We start from the raw sequence: 14,613 nt of genomic DNA, 5'->3' as shown, positions 1-14,613 counted from the left end.
AAACTATGTACAACTGTCACCAAAACTTCATTCTTACTCCAATCCCTTTACAATAAGGGCCAAAGTGCAATTTGCCTTTGTAATTGCATGCTAACTTTCTGCATTCCTTGTACAAGCAAACTTCAGTCTCAAATGAATTATACTCCATCTGCCATCCTGTTGTCCACTCACTTAACCTATCAATGTCTGCCTGCAGCCTCTTGTCCTTCCACCATCACCAGCAAACTTGGATGAATATTTGTCACTTTGTCCAAGTCTTTAATATAGATTATTAGTAGCTGAAGCTCCAGCACTGACCCTTGTTGCATGCCACTATTTGCTGCCTGCCAATGTGCAAAAGCCCTACTTATGCCCATACTGCTTTCTATTAACTAATTCTCTATCCATGCAAAAATATACTACCCTCTCCCAACTCAGCCTTTGTCTTGCCTATTAACGTTTTGCATGACACTGAATCAAATGCTTTCTGGAAATCCAGGTATACAACTTCTGATTTCCCCTTTTTTTAACCCTACTAGTTACACCTATAAATAACTCTTGTTAAATTTGTCAAACAGGATTTTTACTTGTTTACTTGTTCTAATCATTGTATGTTTAAGTACGTTAAAACTTCTTCAGTAGATTCCAGCATTTTCCCAACAACTGATCAGTTAGGCTAACCAACTTGGAGTTTGCTGTTTTCTCTCTCCCCATGTTCATGAAAAGTGATAATGTTTTCCAACTGCCTATCTAATGGGACTGTTCCCAAGTCTCGGGTATTTTGTAAAATAATAACCAGTACCTCCATGATCTGCAGCTTAACCTAGGGTGTAAGTAATCAGGTAGGTCCCAGGAGTTTGTTGGACTTAAGGTGAGCATCTATGTAGAACAATCCAGCCAGGTCCATTTCCCTTGCTCTACATCCATAGTCCTGTAAGCTTGGCTGGAAAGCATTTGACTTTTGGTAATTGAACAGTGTGACAAATGAGAATTTTAATCTGTTTGAGTTTACATGTTTACCTTTTTTGAAAATGCATGAATTGTAAGGAAATCACTTTCAAATTGATAGTTACTAAAATAGTTACAATGCATTTTTTCTCTTTTTTTTTAGGGAATTCAAGTTTGGACCAATGCTAAGGAATGCTTTAGCAAGATGTAAAAGTTTACATTCAATAAACTTGAACCTTATATAATAGAAGCACAAGAAAAGCTAGAATTCAGAAATTAACTGAGCACATTGAATCCTTTTTTACAGCAATTGTATATTTGTCTTTTCAATCCATTTGCTTGTGAACTGGGCACAAAGGAACTTTTGTGAGAAAACATCTTGCTAATAAAGTTTCAAAATCACGTTTCCAGGGATGTGGGGTTAAGGGGAAAGCAGGCAGAGAATTTCATTCTATTACAGAAACTAATCTGTGCTATGCTGGTTTCTTCCTGTAGATTTGAGGGCCTTCAGATCATTTCCAGATGTGGTTACATTGTGCCAGTTTTTTGCATAAACTTTCAGCAAACCTAGTTTCCATAACTTCTAATAAAATGGACGGCTGTTCATATGCAGCAGAATGTCTAAATATATTGAAGGTTTTAGACAGCTCTTCAAAATAACCTTGTTTCATTTGTCATGATGGTCCTGTCCCAGGTTTCTTCGACTTTAAGCAAATAAGTAGGTAACATCCAGCATGTTTAGTGTTTGGTTGGAATAGAGAGGAAATGCTTTGCCAGCCAGACTTAATTAATTTTGCAAAAGGCTGTTAACATCTTGGTGTGACCAAAGTAGCTTGCTGAAATCAATTATTCATATTTTATGGCAATAGTTCAGACATTTTATCTGAGGAATGATATATACATGGAGTTTGCAATCATGGTCTATAAGTGACAATGGGAATCTTGTAACTTTTTATAACTTCATTTGACAAACTAGGTTAATTGCAGTGTCCAAGTTATTTATAACTTTTATATTCTAGCTTTCTGAAACTGGCAAATTTCAGGAGTGTACATTTTGACAGATGACTGCCTTTCCCTACCAAGCTCTTCTTACCCCTCCTGTGCATGTTTGAATAAATGTGATTTAAAAATACTAACATCAGTTAATGACACTAACATTGTAATTGTCTATTGAAGCCATTTTGTCATTCTTTAAGGACTAATAGTGATATTTTTCCCTTCTAATTTCAGCAAAGTTGAGGGGAAGTCACTTCTTCTATTCATGGTGACCTTTCTATTAGAGGAACAGTTCTTTCTCATCGTTATGCTTCATGTATGATGAGGAAAGATTTCCCCTAAAATTTTCTAGATTAGTTCCAACTTAAAAATAACAAGCTGTGCTGGAACAAACATTCAGGTGATTTTAAGAAATTTCCACAACACAATACAGTGGATGGCAAAAGGGATAATTTGAACATTTAACAAACATTACTGTTTAGTGATTTTAAGAAATACAATTGCCATACTTTTTGTTGCCTTTTGCAGTTCCTAAATTCTGCCTTTAAATGTCAAAATAGAACAAGAAACACTAAATGAAGGTGCCTTAAATTTTTTGCCAATCTTGTGCTCATTTGTATTTGTAAAGAAATTACTGCATGTTTATTGCTTTAATTCCATCCTGGATTGACTTAAAAAGCCTGAAAATTGTTTGGAATTCATATGTACATAAGTCCAGACAAGTTTAAAGGAATCCTTTGCCCTGTGCCAAATATGCTGAATAAACTTGCTTAAGAATGTAAATTTGTTGTGCTTTTTATTTGAACAACAAAGTAATATTTTCATGCTTGTGGTGATTAAACTAGAGATTTACATTAGCTATGGGAAGAATAAATAAACTAACTTTATTTTCTACCCCTGGTCTTTTCCCACCTCAAAGGGGAAGATCAGAAGGAGGCCACCTGACTTGATCTTGCCCAGTGCCTTGGATGTGGAAGCTAGTGGTGGGGGATAAATTTTGGATAGCAATCTGTCATTAATTCCAATACTTGACAACTTGTCCTCTCTAACCTCTAAATATACACCATGTGAGGAGTGCACAGATTTTCTGTGACAGTTGCAAGTGTTTTTGACATGGTGATAAAGTGAAATTAAATGACTGCTGTCCAAGATTTAAAAACTGCAGGGATGTGAGTTGGAATCTATCTAGTGGGCTTTACTACTGTGGGTTTTTTTTTTGTTGTCTAAATTCTGATGGAATTGCTTCCTTCTAGTGCAATATCAAATGGTCCACATTAGCCAGCTGCACAGGTTCTGACCATTTCTGAGCAAGCATGCCAACCTGAATGCTATTTACTGTGAATTCCATATTAAAATTGCTGATACTTTAGGCTCAAATGAGGTGGGTCCCCTTTTTTTCAAATTAAACCAGCCACTCCAGAGTTGATAGGTTATTGATCCCACTCGTGTTGATGTCCTGTAATGCCGAGAGAATGTTTATGTAATGATTCTCTAAAATTACAGACAGTAAATCTCTTCAATGTTTGAAAAAAATTTCATTGGTTGGAGTAGGAATACAAAAGTAATCAAAATGCTGTTGATCTTTGTTTGTTTTTGGAACTTCCTAGGATTTATAGACAATTGAATAGATCTCTTGCCTGACTTGGCAGCTGAGATCTGGGCACGCATCTGATTTCAATTGGATTCCCCGATTATTTGCAGCATCAATTGCCACAGTTTTTTTTTGTTGGTGTTCATATCCATACTGTAGTTACACAGAACGGATGCATAAACCAAGGCCTGGATTAATGCTCTGGGGAAAGTTTAAATTCTACCATGGCGGTTAGGGAAATTTAAAAAATCCTATGGAACATGATGCTAATCTAACTAAATCTTGAATCTGTCACAATGTCAATAAAAACCCATCTGGTTCAGCAATGCTCTTTGGGAGGAAGCCTGCCATCCTTAACCCTGTCTGACATGCATGTAACTCCAGGTTTGCAGCAATGTGGTCAAATGTTTTATGAAAAATGCATTTTTTTAAAAAGCACTGGGTATGGTCACAACAAATGGACTGCATCAATTCAAGAAGGCACTCAACCTTTTTTTCCCAAAAGGTCATTGGAAATGGGTAATAAATTCTATACTGTTAGCATAGGCAGGAAGAGGGAAGGGGTCATGAAAAGAGATTATAGGGAATTAGGTAGACAGCTGAGAAAGAGGAACATGAAGGTTGTAATCTCAGGATTGCTGCCTGTGCTGCAGGAGAGAGAGCAGGAATGGAATGAGGTGGAGAATGAATGTGTGGCTGAGGGACTGGAGCAGGGGACAGGGATTCAGGTTCCTGGATCATTGGGACCTCTTTAGAGGCAGGTGTGACCTGTACAATAAAGACAGGGGGCACTTGAATCCAATACCTTGGTGGGGGGAGGGAACCGAGATGAGGTGACTGAGCAAGGAGGTTAGCTCGCAAGTAGAGAAGGACTATAGACAGTGTGAGGGAGGTTAGACAGGTGATGGAGAAGGGAAGTGCCCAGACCAAAAGTCTGAGGTGTCTATTTTAACGCTAGAAATGTAGTGAATAAAGTGGATGAGCTTAGGGCATGGATTGCTGCTTGGGAATGTGATGTGGTAGCCATTACAGAGACTTGGATGTCTCAGGATGAGGACTGGGTACTTCAGGTGCTGGGATTTGGATGTTTCAGGAAGGACAGGGAGGGAGGCAAAAGAGGGGGCAGAGAGGCACTGTTGATCAGGGACAGTGTCACAGCTGTAAAGAATGTGGATGCCTTGGAGGGACTGTCTATGGAGTCTCTGGGTGGAAGTTAGGAACAGCAAGGGATCGGTAACTTTGCTGGGAGTTTTCTCTATAGCATGCTCAATAGTGACAGGGAAGTTGATGTGCAGATAGAGAAACAGATCCTAGAGGGATGTAGTAATAACAGTCGTTGTGATGGGAGACTTTAATTTCCCAAACATTGACTGGAACATCCCTAGGGTAAGGAGTTTGGATGTTTAAGTGTGTTCAGGAGGATTTACTGCCACGGTATGTGGGAAAGCCTACAAGAGAAGAGGCCGTACTTGACCTGGTGCTAGCTAATGAACCTGGACAGGTGTCGGATCTCTTTGCCATGCCCGAGATGCTCTCCCACCAATCAGAATTCTATCTCCTTCACGATCATTGGAAAAAGGATCAGGCAGGCTAGGAAGGTGTTTAGCTGGAGTAAGGGGAAATATGAAAACATCAGGCAAAAAATTGGACAAGTAAACTGGAAGGAAGTGTTCTTGGAAATGTACTGAAGGAAGGTGGTGGATTTTCAAGGAATGTTTGTGTGGAGCTCTGTATGACAACGTTCCAATGAGACAGGAAGGTTTTGGTAGGTCGTGGGAACTGTGGTGCACGAAGGTTGTGAAGAACCTAGTCAGGAAGAAAAGAAAGGTGTACAGAAGGTTCAGAGAGTTAGGAGATGTTAAGGATCTAGAGGAGTATGAGTTGTAGGAAGGAGCTTAAAAAGGAAATTAGAGCCAGAAGGGGTCATGAGAAGGACTTGGCGGGTAAGATTAAGGAGAACCCCAACTCTTTACAAATATGTGAAGAGTAAAAGGATGAGAAGTGAAGGGATACGACCTATAAAAGGTGAAGGGGAAAAAGTCTGTGTGGAACCAGAAGTGGCAGAGGTGCTTAATGAGTACTTTGCCTCAGTATTCACCGTGGAAAATGATCTGGGAGGTTGTACTGCAGGTTTGCAGCAGACTGAAAAGATTGAGTATGTGGACGTTAAGAACATAAGAACAGGAGTAGGCCATCTAGCCCTTCGAGCCTGCCCCGCCATTCAATAAGATCATGGCTGATCTGTCGCTGCTCAGTTCCACTTTCCCGCTTTCTCCCCATAACCCTTAATCCCCTCTCTTATCAAAAACCCATCAACCCGCGTCTTAAAAATATTTAGCGAGGCAGCCTCCACCACTTCAACGGGCAGAGAATTCCAGAGATTCACCACCCTTTGAGTGAAGAAGTTCCTCCTCAACTCCGTTCTAAACCGCCCCCCTTTTATCTTGAGGCTGTGCCCCCTAGTCCTACTGTCTCTTTTGAGCAGGAAGAGTCTCTCCACCTCTATCCTATCCATCCCATTCATCATCTTATACGTCTCAATGAGATCTCCCCTCATTCTTCTAAACTCTAACGAGTACAAGCCCAGTTTATTCAGCCTCTCTTCATAGCTCAACCCCCTCAACTCCGGCATCAGCCTAGTAAACCTCCTCTGCACTCCCTCCAAGGCCAAAATATCTTTGCGCAGGTGCGGCACCCAAAACTGCACACAGTACTCCAGCTGCGGCCTCACCAGTGCCCTATACAGCTGCAGCAAGACCTCCCTACTTTTATATTCAATCCCCCTCGCTATGAAGGCCAGCATCCCATTCGCCTTCCTGACCACCTGCTGCACCTGCAAGCTGGGTTTTTGCGACTCATGCACAAGGACCCCGAGGTCCCTCTGCACCGTCGCCTGCTGCAGTTTTTCGCCCCGTAAGTAATAGTTCTTCCTACCAAAGTGGACCACCTCACACTTGCCAACATTAAATTCCATTTGCCATTTCCTGGCCCATTTGCCCAGCCTATCTAGATCCTTCTGCAGACTCTCCACACCCTCCGCACAATTTGCCGTTCCCCCAATCTTGGTGTCATCAGCAAATTTCGACACCCTACACTCGGTTCCCTCCTCCAGATCATCTATATAAATGGTAAAAAGCTGAGGCCCCAGCACCGACCCCTGGGGCACTCCACTAGTCACCATCCGCCAATCCGAATAGCACCCGTTGACCCCCACTCTCTGCCTCCTATTTGACAACCAATCCTCTATCCACGCTAAGGATGTGTTGGAACTTTTGAATTGCATCAAGATAACTTGCTGGGACTGGATGGGATGTACCCCAGGTTACTGTGGGAGGTGAGAAGAGATTGCAGAGCCTCTGGCAATGATCTTTGCATCATTGATGGAGATGGGAGAAGTTTTGGAGGATTGTGGGTGTGGTGCCTATTAAAGGGAACAGGGATAGCCTGGGAAATTACTGACCGGTGAGTCTGACCTCAGTGGTTGGTAAGTTGATGGAGAGGATACTGAGGGACAGGATTTATGAACATTTAGGGGAGTTTAGTATGATCAAAAATAGTCAGCACAGCTTTGTCAAGGGCAGGTCCTGCTTTACGAGCCTAGTTGAGTTCTTTGAAAATGTGACTGAACACATTGAAAGAAGAGCAGAGGATGTGGTTTACGTGGACTTCAGCAAGGTGTTTGAAGTCCCCCATGCAAGACTTAAAGGTGAGAGGGCATGGGATGCAAGGGGCTGTGGCCTTGTGGATCCAGAACTGGCTTGCCTGCAGAAGGCAGTGGTTGTGGATGGGCCTCTTTCTGCATGGAGGTCAGTCACCAGTGGAGTGCCCCAGGGATCTGTTCTAGGACCCTTGTTTGTCATTTTCATAAATGACCTGGATGAAGAAGTGGTGGGATGGGTTAGTAAGTTTGCCAATGACACAAAAGTTGGTGTTGTGGATAGTCTGGAGGGATGTCAGAAGTTGCAGTGAGACATAGATAGGATGCAAGACTGGGCAGAGAAATGGCAGATGGACTTCAATGAAGATAAATGGGTAGTGGTCCACTTTGGCAGGTCCAATGGGATGAAGGAGTACAATATCAAGGGTAGGACTCTTAGCAGTGTTGAGGAGAAGGACCTTGGGGTCCAGGTCCATAGGACTTAAATCAGCCTCGCAGGTGGAGGATGTGGTCAAGAAGGTGGATGGTGTACTAGCCTTCATTAATCGAGGGATTGAGTTTAGGAGTCTGGAGGTAATGCTGCAACTTTACAAGACCCTTGTCAGACCCCACTTGAAGTACTGTGCGCGGTTCTGGTCATCTCTCCACAAGAAGGATGTGGAAGCTATTGAGGGTGCAGAGGAGATTTACAAGGATGTTGCCTGGATTAGGAGGCATGCCTTATGAGGATAGGTTGAGGGAGCTCGGTCTCTTCTCACTGGAGAGACGAAGGTTGAGGTGACCTAATAAAGGTTTATAAGATGTGGAGAGGTATAGATAGGGTGGATTCTCGGAGGCTATTTCCCAGGGCTGAAATGGTCACTGAGAGGACACAGGTTTAAGGTGCTGGGGAGCAGGTACAGAGATGTCAGGAGTAAGTTTTTCACGCAAAGGGTGGTGAGTGAGTGGAATTGGCTACCGTCGGTGGTGGTAGGGGCGAACTTGCTGGGGTCTTTTAAGAGACTTCTGGATGAGTACATGGGATTTAATGGGATTGAGAGTTATAGATAGGCCTGGTGGGTATGGATATGATCAGTGCAACTTGTGGGCTGAAGGGCCTGTCTGCTGTAGTGTTCTATCTTAGTCATGTTCACATCTCAGTGTTATTTTGGAAAGGCATTAGTGAAAAAAAACTTCTGAAGGAGCAGCTTAACTCCAGTATTAGCTCAAACATTGTTTATCACCACTTGATGTGGGTATGCCGGCGTTGGACTGGCGTAAACACAGTAAAAAGTCTGACAACACCAGGTTTTAGTCCAACCTATTTATTTGATAATATTCTCACAAGCTTTCGAGGGGACAGCCTCAGGCTCAGGCTGTCCCCTCGAAAGCTTGTGAGAATATTATCAAATAAATAGGTTGGACTAAAACCTGGTGTTGTCAGACTTTTTACTGTGTATCACCACTTATGCAGCTACTGAAGGATTTCTACCAGAAATTTTTCAGCCTACGGCGCCCCCTTGTGCCCACTGAAAAATCAACAACCACACCTGAGTTCCAATTTTAGTGCAAACAACATTTAACCTATTATAGTCAAAACCTTATGACAGAGTTTGCCATATATGTTAGAATATTATACTTCAATGGTTAAGTTAAGCCATTAAATAAAACAGTTGGCAAAATTCGGTAAAGGAATAATCTAATTTGAAGTTTGCTTATCTCTGTTCACTTGCAATATCCCACAATTATGTCAAAGGCTGATATACTATCTGTAAAATTAGTCCCTGGAACAGCTATGAGCAATCTGCCCTTAAGATTGCATTCTGCTGTGCACCAAAAGTAGCGCTGGTTTCAAAAACTTTGATTTATGTACATTTAAATAGGTCAGTAAGGATAATGCTGATGGATGACAAAAACTTGTGGTACCTTCAGATTACTAAAACGTCTAGCGTGCTTTATAGGAACATTATAATTTTGAAACGGAACTGCAGAAGCAGGTGAAGGTCCAGCTTTTGCATTCTGTGGAAAAAACAATTGCGCCTGTCGCTGATCTTAAAGAAAGCTGCCTACAGGGACGTAATGTTGGAGACTTCCCCTTTTCCAACAGCAGTTTCAATCTGGCATCGAGTAAAGAGTACAGCAGCATTGATGTCAGTGTGCTGGTAAATAGCCAATGACATTCAAGCGGCAAACCAAGAAGTTAAAAACACTTCCTTGCTTTCAATGTAAACCTTCAGATAGCAAATAAATCACGATTGTATTAAGATAGAGGCTAAAATACAAATAAACATAAAATAATTTTAAAAATGGATTTTTTAATTATAATGGAGAAATTTGGGATTCCATAAACATCTAATTGGCTTTTCAGGGCTGATTTTGCAATTAATATGAAGATAGTATGTTAAAAGCCTGGATATACCTCATTCAGTAAGATGTAACCTTTTCAAGGGTTTTTACAGTAAGACTAACAAAAAAGTTGGAAGGTCTCAGCAATGGATAGATTTTTGTTTTTTTTATAGTCTGGGAGTCCTCAACAGTGCAACCTGTGGAGAAACATAGAATCACTGACAGCAATTTTGGGGCTTCTACATGATTCCCATTCATGTGTGCAGACTCCTGAAGTCATCAGTTTCAGTAGTGTAGTAGCAGTGAACACTGATGTTTTTACTGCTGTTACCACTACAAAATGTGGACCTTTAGGATAGTTAGCCAAAAGTTAGGTCAAAGAGGTCTCTTGAGGAGAACAGAAATTTTGGGAGGAAATTCCAGAGTTTAGGATTAAGATGGCTGAAAAGGCAGGGTCACAAATGAGCTACGGCTGCCTTTGTGATGGGAAGCTGTAGAGGCTGGAAGCTCACCTTAGGACTGAAAATGATGCTGTCAACATGAACAGTTTGGTTCAGAGAGCTGACAGGAAAATGGGGGTCCTCTCAGGGCCTGAGATAATGGATCATTTGAACATGCACCCAGCCTATCGACGTCAGAATGGTGCATTGTAACAGGTCAACAATAGGGACCAAAAGGTACCTGGATGAGAGGCCAAGACTTGGCGTAGCAAGAGCATAGAAAACTGTTGGCATTTTAAGTGGTAGTGGCAGCAACAGTGCAGGCAATCTGGTGTTGTGAAGGATGGGTCTGGTCACGCTGCTACGGAATGCTCCAAGTAATTGGACTATATAGTACCACCTGTCCCTTGTGGAAAACTTTATGCAGAAAAACATTTTTGACCACAAGTCAATGAGGCAGTAGTCTGCACGTAACATCCTGGAGGTGTTATGGGAAAAGGAAATGTTGGATCCTGTCAGATGGCTCCCTGAGCATACCAGCAAGGTCATCTGGTAGAATTCATCACCAGAACTTTCAAACAAGCACAAGACCTAGCTTGACTCATGGTGAGAAAGGTCCCATCAGGTCCTTCCTATGTGCCTAGAGTCTCACCCCATCTGCACATTGCTCTTGAGGTGACTGTGATGGGGAAGTGACTGTTGTTCACTTCCTTGTGGAATGGGCCTTTGCAAAGATGGTCTGGAGAGAAGTGGTTTTTGTTGACATTCATCGCAAACAGTTCTGTCACACAGGACCCTTTGCTTTATGGGTTGTTCTCAGGGACTCGCACCAAGACAAACATCAACTCAGTGAATGATGCTCTTTGGTTGGTCTTCCAATGCAAAGAGTTGTCCCCAACCACGTGTTGTAGACTGGCACATTCCAAAGCTCAGGACTATGTGCTGAGAGATGTACTAAAGCTCGGTGCAACTGCTGCAGGAGCGCAATGGAGAAAGATCACTGTTTAAGACTTTTTAGCAATAGTGAAATGAGGTCAGTCGAACTGTATATGCCCCACCGTAAGCTGTATGACTTGCATTGAATATACACAGTGAATATAGTACATACCATAACTGTATAGAAGCACCTCATTACGCAACTTGATCTATGTAGACAACCTACGTAACTTTGCACAATTTGGAATCACCATTTTAAAATGCCTGTGACATTTCTTTGTACTGAACATCTCAGACTGTAACATGATGGGCCCGATTTTACCAACAATTTGCACCCGTTTTCGGGCGTGAAATCGCGGTAAATTTGGGCATTGGGCCTTCAATGCGATCTGCACCCAAACCCGAGCTAAACGTGACTTTACTGACACACGAGTCGGGCAGGGATCCGGTCTGCGCCCAAATCGGGTGGCCTGACAATTTAAATGCTTTGGCATGCATTTAAATCAATTTAACGAACTGTGCATCCAACTCTACCACCAAATCCCACTTTACCTTCTTCTGGTCCATTCCGGATCCACACTGTAAGTGATCTGCAAAATAAAAATCTGAATGGATTTCTATTCTGCAGAGGAACCTCCGAAGCGCTCTCTGCCCTTGTGAAGTCAGCCTGTGGCTACCATCCTTCTCAGAGCACCCCAATATCCAGCCCATGTCCCCCAGCAGCGGTAATCCTTCCACCTCCTCTCACCCTGGCAGACCCCCTCGCTAACCACCCTGGTAGACCTTCCCCTGGAGGCAGATCCCCCAGATGGGAAGCAGACGCCTCACCTCCTGCTAACCACACCCCCAACCTGCCTCGATCGCTGGTCTCCCTTCACCATCCTCCTCAACCGTCTTCAGTCCTCCGAGAGCCTGCAGCACCTTCCTGGCCACAGGCTTGGAGCCACGGCTAAAGTGACCAGGCTGCACACCATTCCTCTGGCATCCGCTGAAGGAGGGTGGTGGGCTCAGATGGATCTCTGGTTTCAGGAGGGGGAAAGGGGTGTGGTTGGAACTCTGGTTGGGGGGAAGGAGGAGGGAGGAGGGAGGATGGATCTCTGGCTGGGGGGAGGAGGAGGGAGGATGGATCTCTGGCTGGGGGGAGGAGGAGGGAGGATGGATCTCTGGTTGGAGGTGGAGGAGGGGGGAGGATGGATCTCTGGTCGTGGGGGTGGTGGAGGAGGGGAGAATGGATCTTTGATTGAGGGGAGGAGGAGAATGGATCTCTGATTGAGGGGAGGGGGGAGAATGAATCTCTAGTTGCGGGGAGGAGGAGGGGGGGAAGAATAGATCTCTGATTGGGGGGGGAGGAGGATGGATCTCAGGTTGGGGGGAGGAGGAGGGAGGATGGATCTCTGACTGGGGAGGGAGGAGGGGGGAGGATGGATCTCTGACTGGGGAGGGAGGAGGGGGGAGGATGGATCTCTGACTGGGGAGGGAGGAGGGGGGAGCATGGATCTCTGTTTGGGCGGGGAGGAAGAGGGAGGATGGATCGCTGGTTGAGGGGGAGGAGGAGGGAGGATGGATCTCTGTGGGGAGGAGGGAGGAGGAAGGATGGATCTCTGGTTGGCGGGGAGGGAGGATGGATCTCTGGTTGGGGGTGGAGGAGGGGGAAGGATGGATCTCTGGTTGGGGGTGGAGGAGGGGGGAGGATGGATCTCTGGTTGGGGGTGGAGGAGGGGGGATGGATGGATCTCTGGTTGGGGGGGAGGAGGAGGGAGGATGGATCTCTGGTTGGGGGTGGAGGAGGGGGAGGATGGATCTCTGGTTGGGGGTGGAGGAGGGGGGAGGATGGATCTCTGGTTGGGGGTGGAGGAGGGGGGATGGATGGATCTCTGGTTATGGGGTGGAGGAGGGGGGAGGATGGATCTCTGGTTGGGGGTGGAGGAGGGGGGATGGATGGATCTCTGGTTGGGGGGGAGGAGGGGGGATGGATGGATCTCTGGTTGGGGGTGGAGGAGGGGGGAGGATGGATCTCTGGTTATGGGGGGGAAGGAGGGGGAGGATGGATCTCTGGTTATGGGGGCGAGGAGGAGGGAGGATGGATCTCTGGTTGGGGGTGGAGGAGGGGGGAGGATGGATCCCTGGTTATGGGGGGAGGAGGTGGGAGGATGGATCTCTGGTTGGGGGTGGAGGAGGGGGGAGGATGGATCTCTGGTTGGGGGTGGAGGAGGAGGAGGGGGGATGGATCTCTGGTTGGGGGTGGAGGAGGGGGGAGGATGGATCTCTGGTTGGGGGTGGAGGAGGAGGGGGGATGGATCTCTGGTTGGGGGTGGAGGAGGGGGAGGATGGATCTCTGGTTGGGGGTGGAGGAGGAGGGGGGATGGATCACTGGTTGGGGGTGGAGGAGGGGGAGGATGGATCTCTGGTTGGGGGTGGAGGAGGAGGGGGGATGGATCACTGGTTGGGGGTGGAGGAGGGGGAGGATGGATCTCTGGTTGGGGGTGGAGGAGGAGGGAGGATGGATCTCTGGTTATGGGGCGGAAGGAGGGGGAGGATGGATCTCTGGTTATGGGGGGGAGGAGGAGGGAGGATGGATCTCTGGTTGGGGGTGGAGGAGGGGGGAGGATGGATCTCTGGTTATGGGGGGGAGGAGGGGGGAGGATGGATCTCTGGTTATGGGGGGGAGGAGGGGGGAGGATGGATCTCTGGGTTGGGGGTGGAGGAGGGAGGATGGATCTCTGGTTGGGGGTGGAGGAGGGGGAGGATGGATCTCTGGTTGGGGTGGAGGAGGGGGGAGGATGGATCTCTGGTTATGGGGGGAGGAGGGGGGAGGATGGATCTCTGGTTATGGGGTGGAGGAGGGGGGAGGATGGATCTCTGGTTATGGGGGGGAAGGAGGGGGAGGATGGATCTCTGGTTATGGGGGGGAGGAGGAGGGAGGATGGATCTCTGGTTATGGGGGGGAGGAGGGGGGAGGATGGATCTCTGGTTATGGGGGGGAGGAGGGGGGAGGATGGATCTCTGGTTATGGGGGGGAAGGAGGGGGAGGATGGATCTCTGGTTGGGGTGGAGGAGGGGGGAGGATGGATCTCTGGTTATGGGGGGAGGAGGGGGAGGATGGATCTCTGGTTGGGGTGGAGGAGGGGGGAGGATGGATCTCTGGTTATGGGGGGGAGGAGGGGGGCGGATGGATCTCTGGTTATGGGGGGGAGGAGGAGGGAGGATGGATCTCTGGTTGGGGGGGAGGAGGGGGGATGGATCTCTAGTTATGGGGGGGAGGAGGGGGAGGATGGATCTCTGGTTATTGGGGGGAAGGAGGGGGGAGGATGGATCTCTGGTTATGGGGGGGAGGAGGAGGGAGGATGGATCTCTGGTTGGGGGGGAGGAGGGGGGAGGATGGATCTCTGGTTATGGGGGGGAGGAGGGGGAGGATGGATCTCTGGTTATTGGGGGGAAGGAGGGGGGAGGATGGATCTCTGGTTATGGGGGGGAGGAGGAGGGAGGATGGATCTCTGGTTGGGGGTGGAGGAGGAGGGAGGATGGATCTCTGGTTATGGGGGGGAGGAGGGGGGAGGATGGATCTCTGGTTATGGGGGGGAGGAGGGGGGAGGATGGATCTCTGGTTGGGGGTGGAGGAGGGAGGATGGATCTCTGGTTATGGGGGGGGGATGGATCTCTGGTGATGGGGGGAGGAGGAGGGAGGATGGATCTCTGGTTGGGGGTGGAGGAGGAGGGAGGATGGATCTCTGGTTATGGGG

The 14,613-nt window shown here is 46.5% G+C and overlaps 1 protein-coding gene across 1 annotated transcript in view; it reads left to right on the top strand.

The window, feature by feature from the left end:
* The window catches only part of snx4 (sorting nexin 4), a 54,109-nt gene extending 51,403 nt beyond the window's left edge, over positions 1-2,706 (top strand). The window contains exon 14 of the mRNA XM_080199241.1: positions 1,091-2,706. Within this exon, the coding sequence (XP_080055367.1) occupies positions 1,091-1,138 (48 nt within the window). The 3' untranslated portion in view covers positions 1,139-2,706. The remainder of the gene's footprint in view (positions 1-1,090) is intronic.
* The last annotated feature ends 11,907 nt before the right edge of the window (positions 2,707-14,613 follow it).

Source organism: Carcharhinus amblyrhynchos, chromosome 11 (assembly GCF_965287045.1).
Source record: "Carcharhinus amblyrhynchos chromosome 11, sCarAmb.v2.hapA, whole genome shotgun sequence".
Taxonomy (NCBI): domain Eukaryota; kingdom Metazoa; phylum Chordata; class Chondrichthyes; order Carcharhiniformes; family Carcharhinidae; genus Carcharhinus; species Carcharhinus amblyrhynchos.
This window is presented reverse-complemented; position numbering and strand designations above follow the sequence as displayed.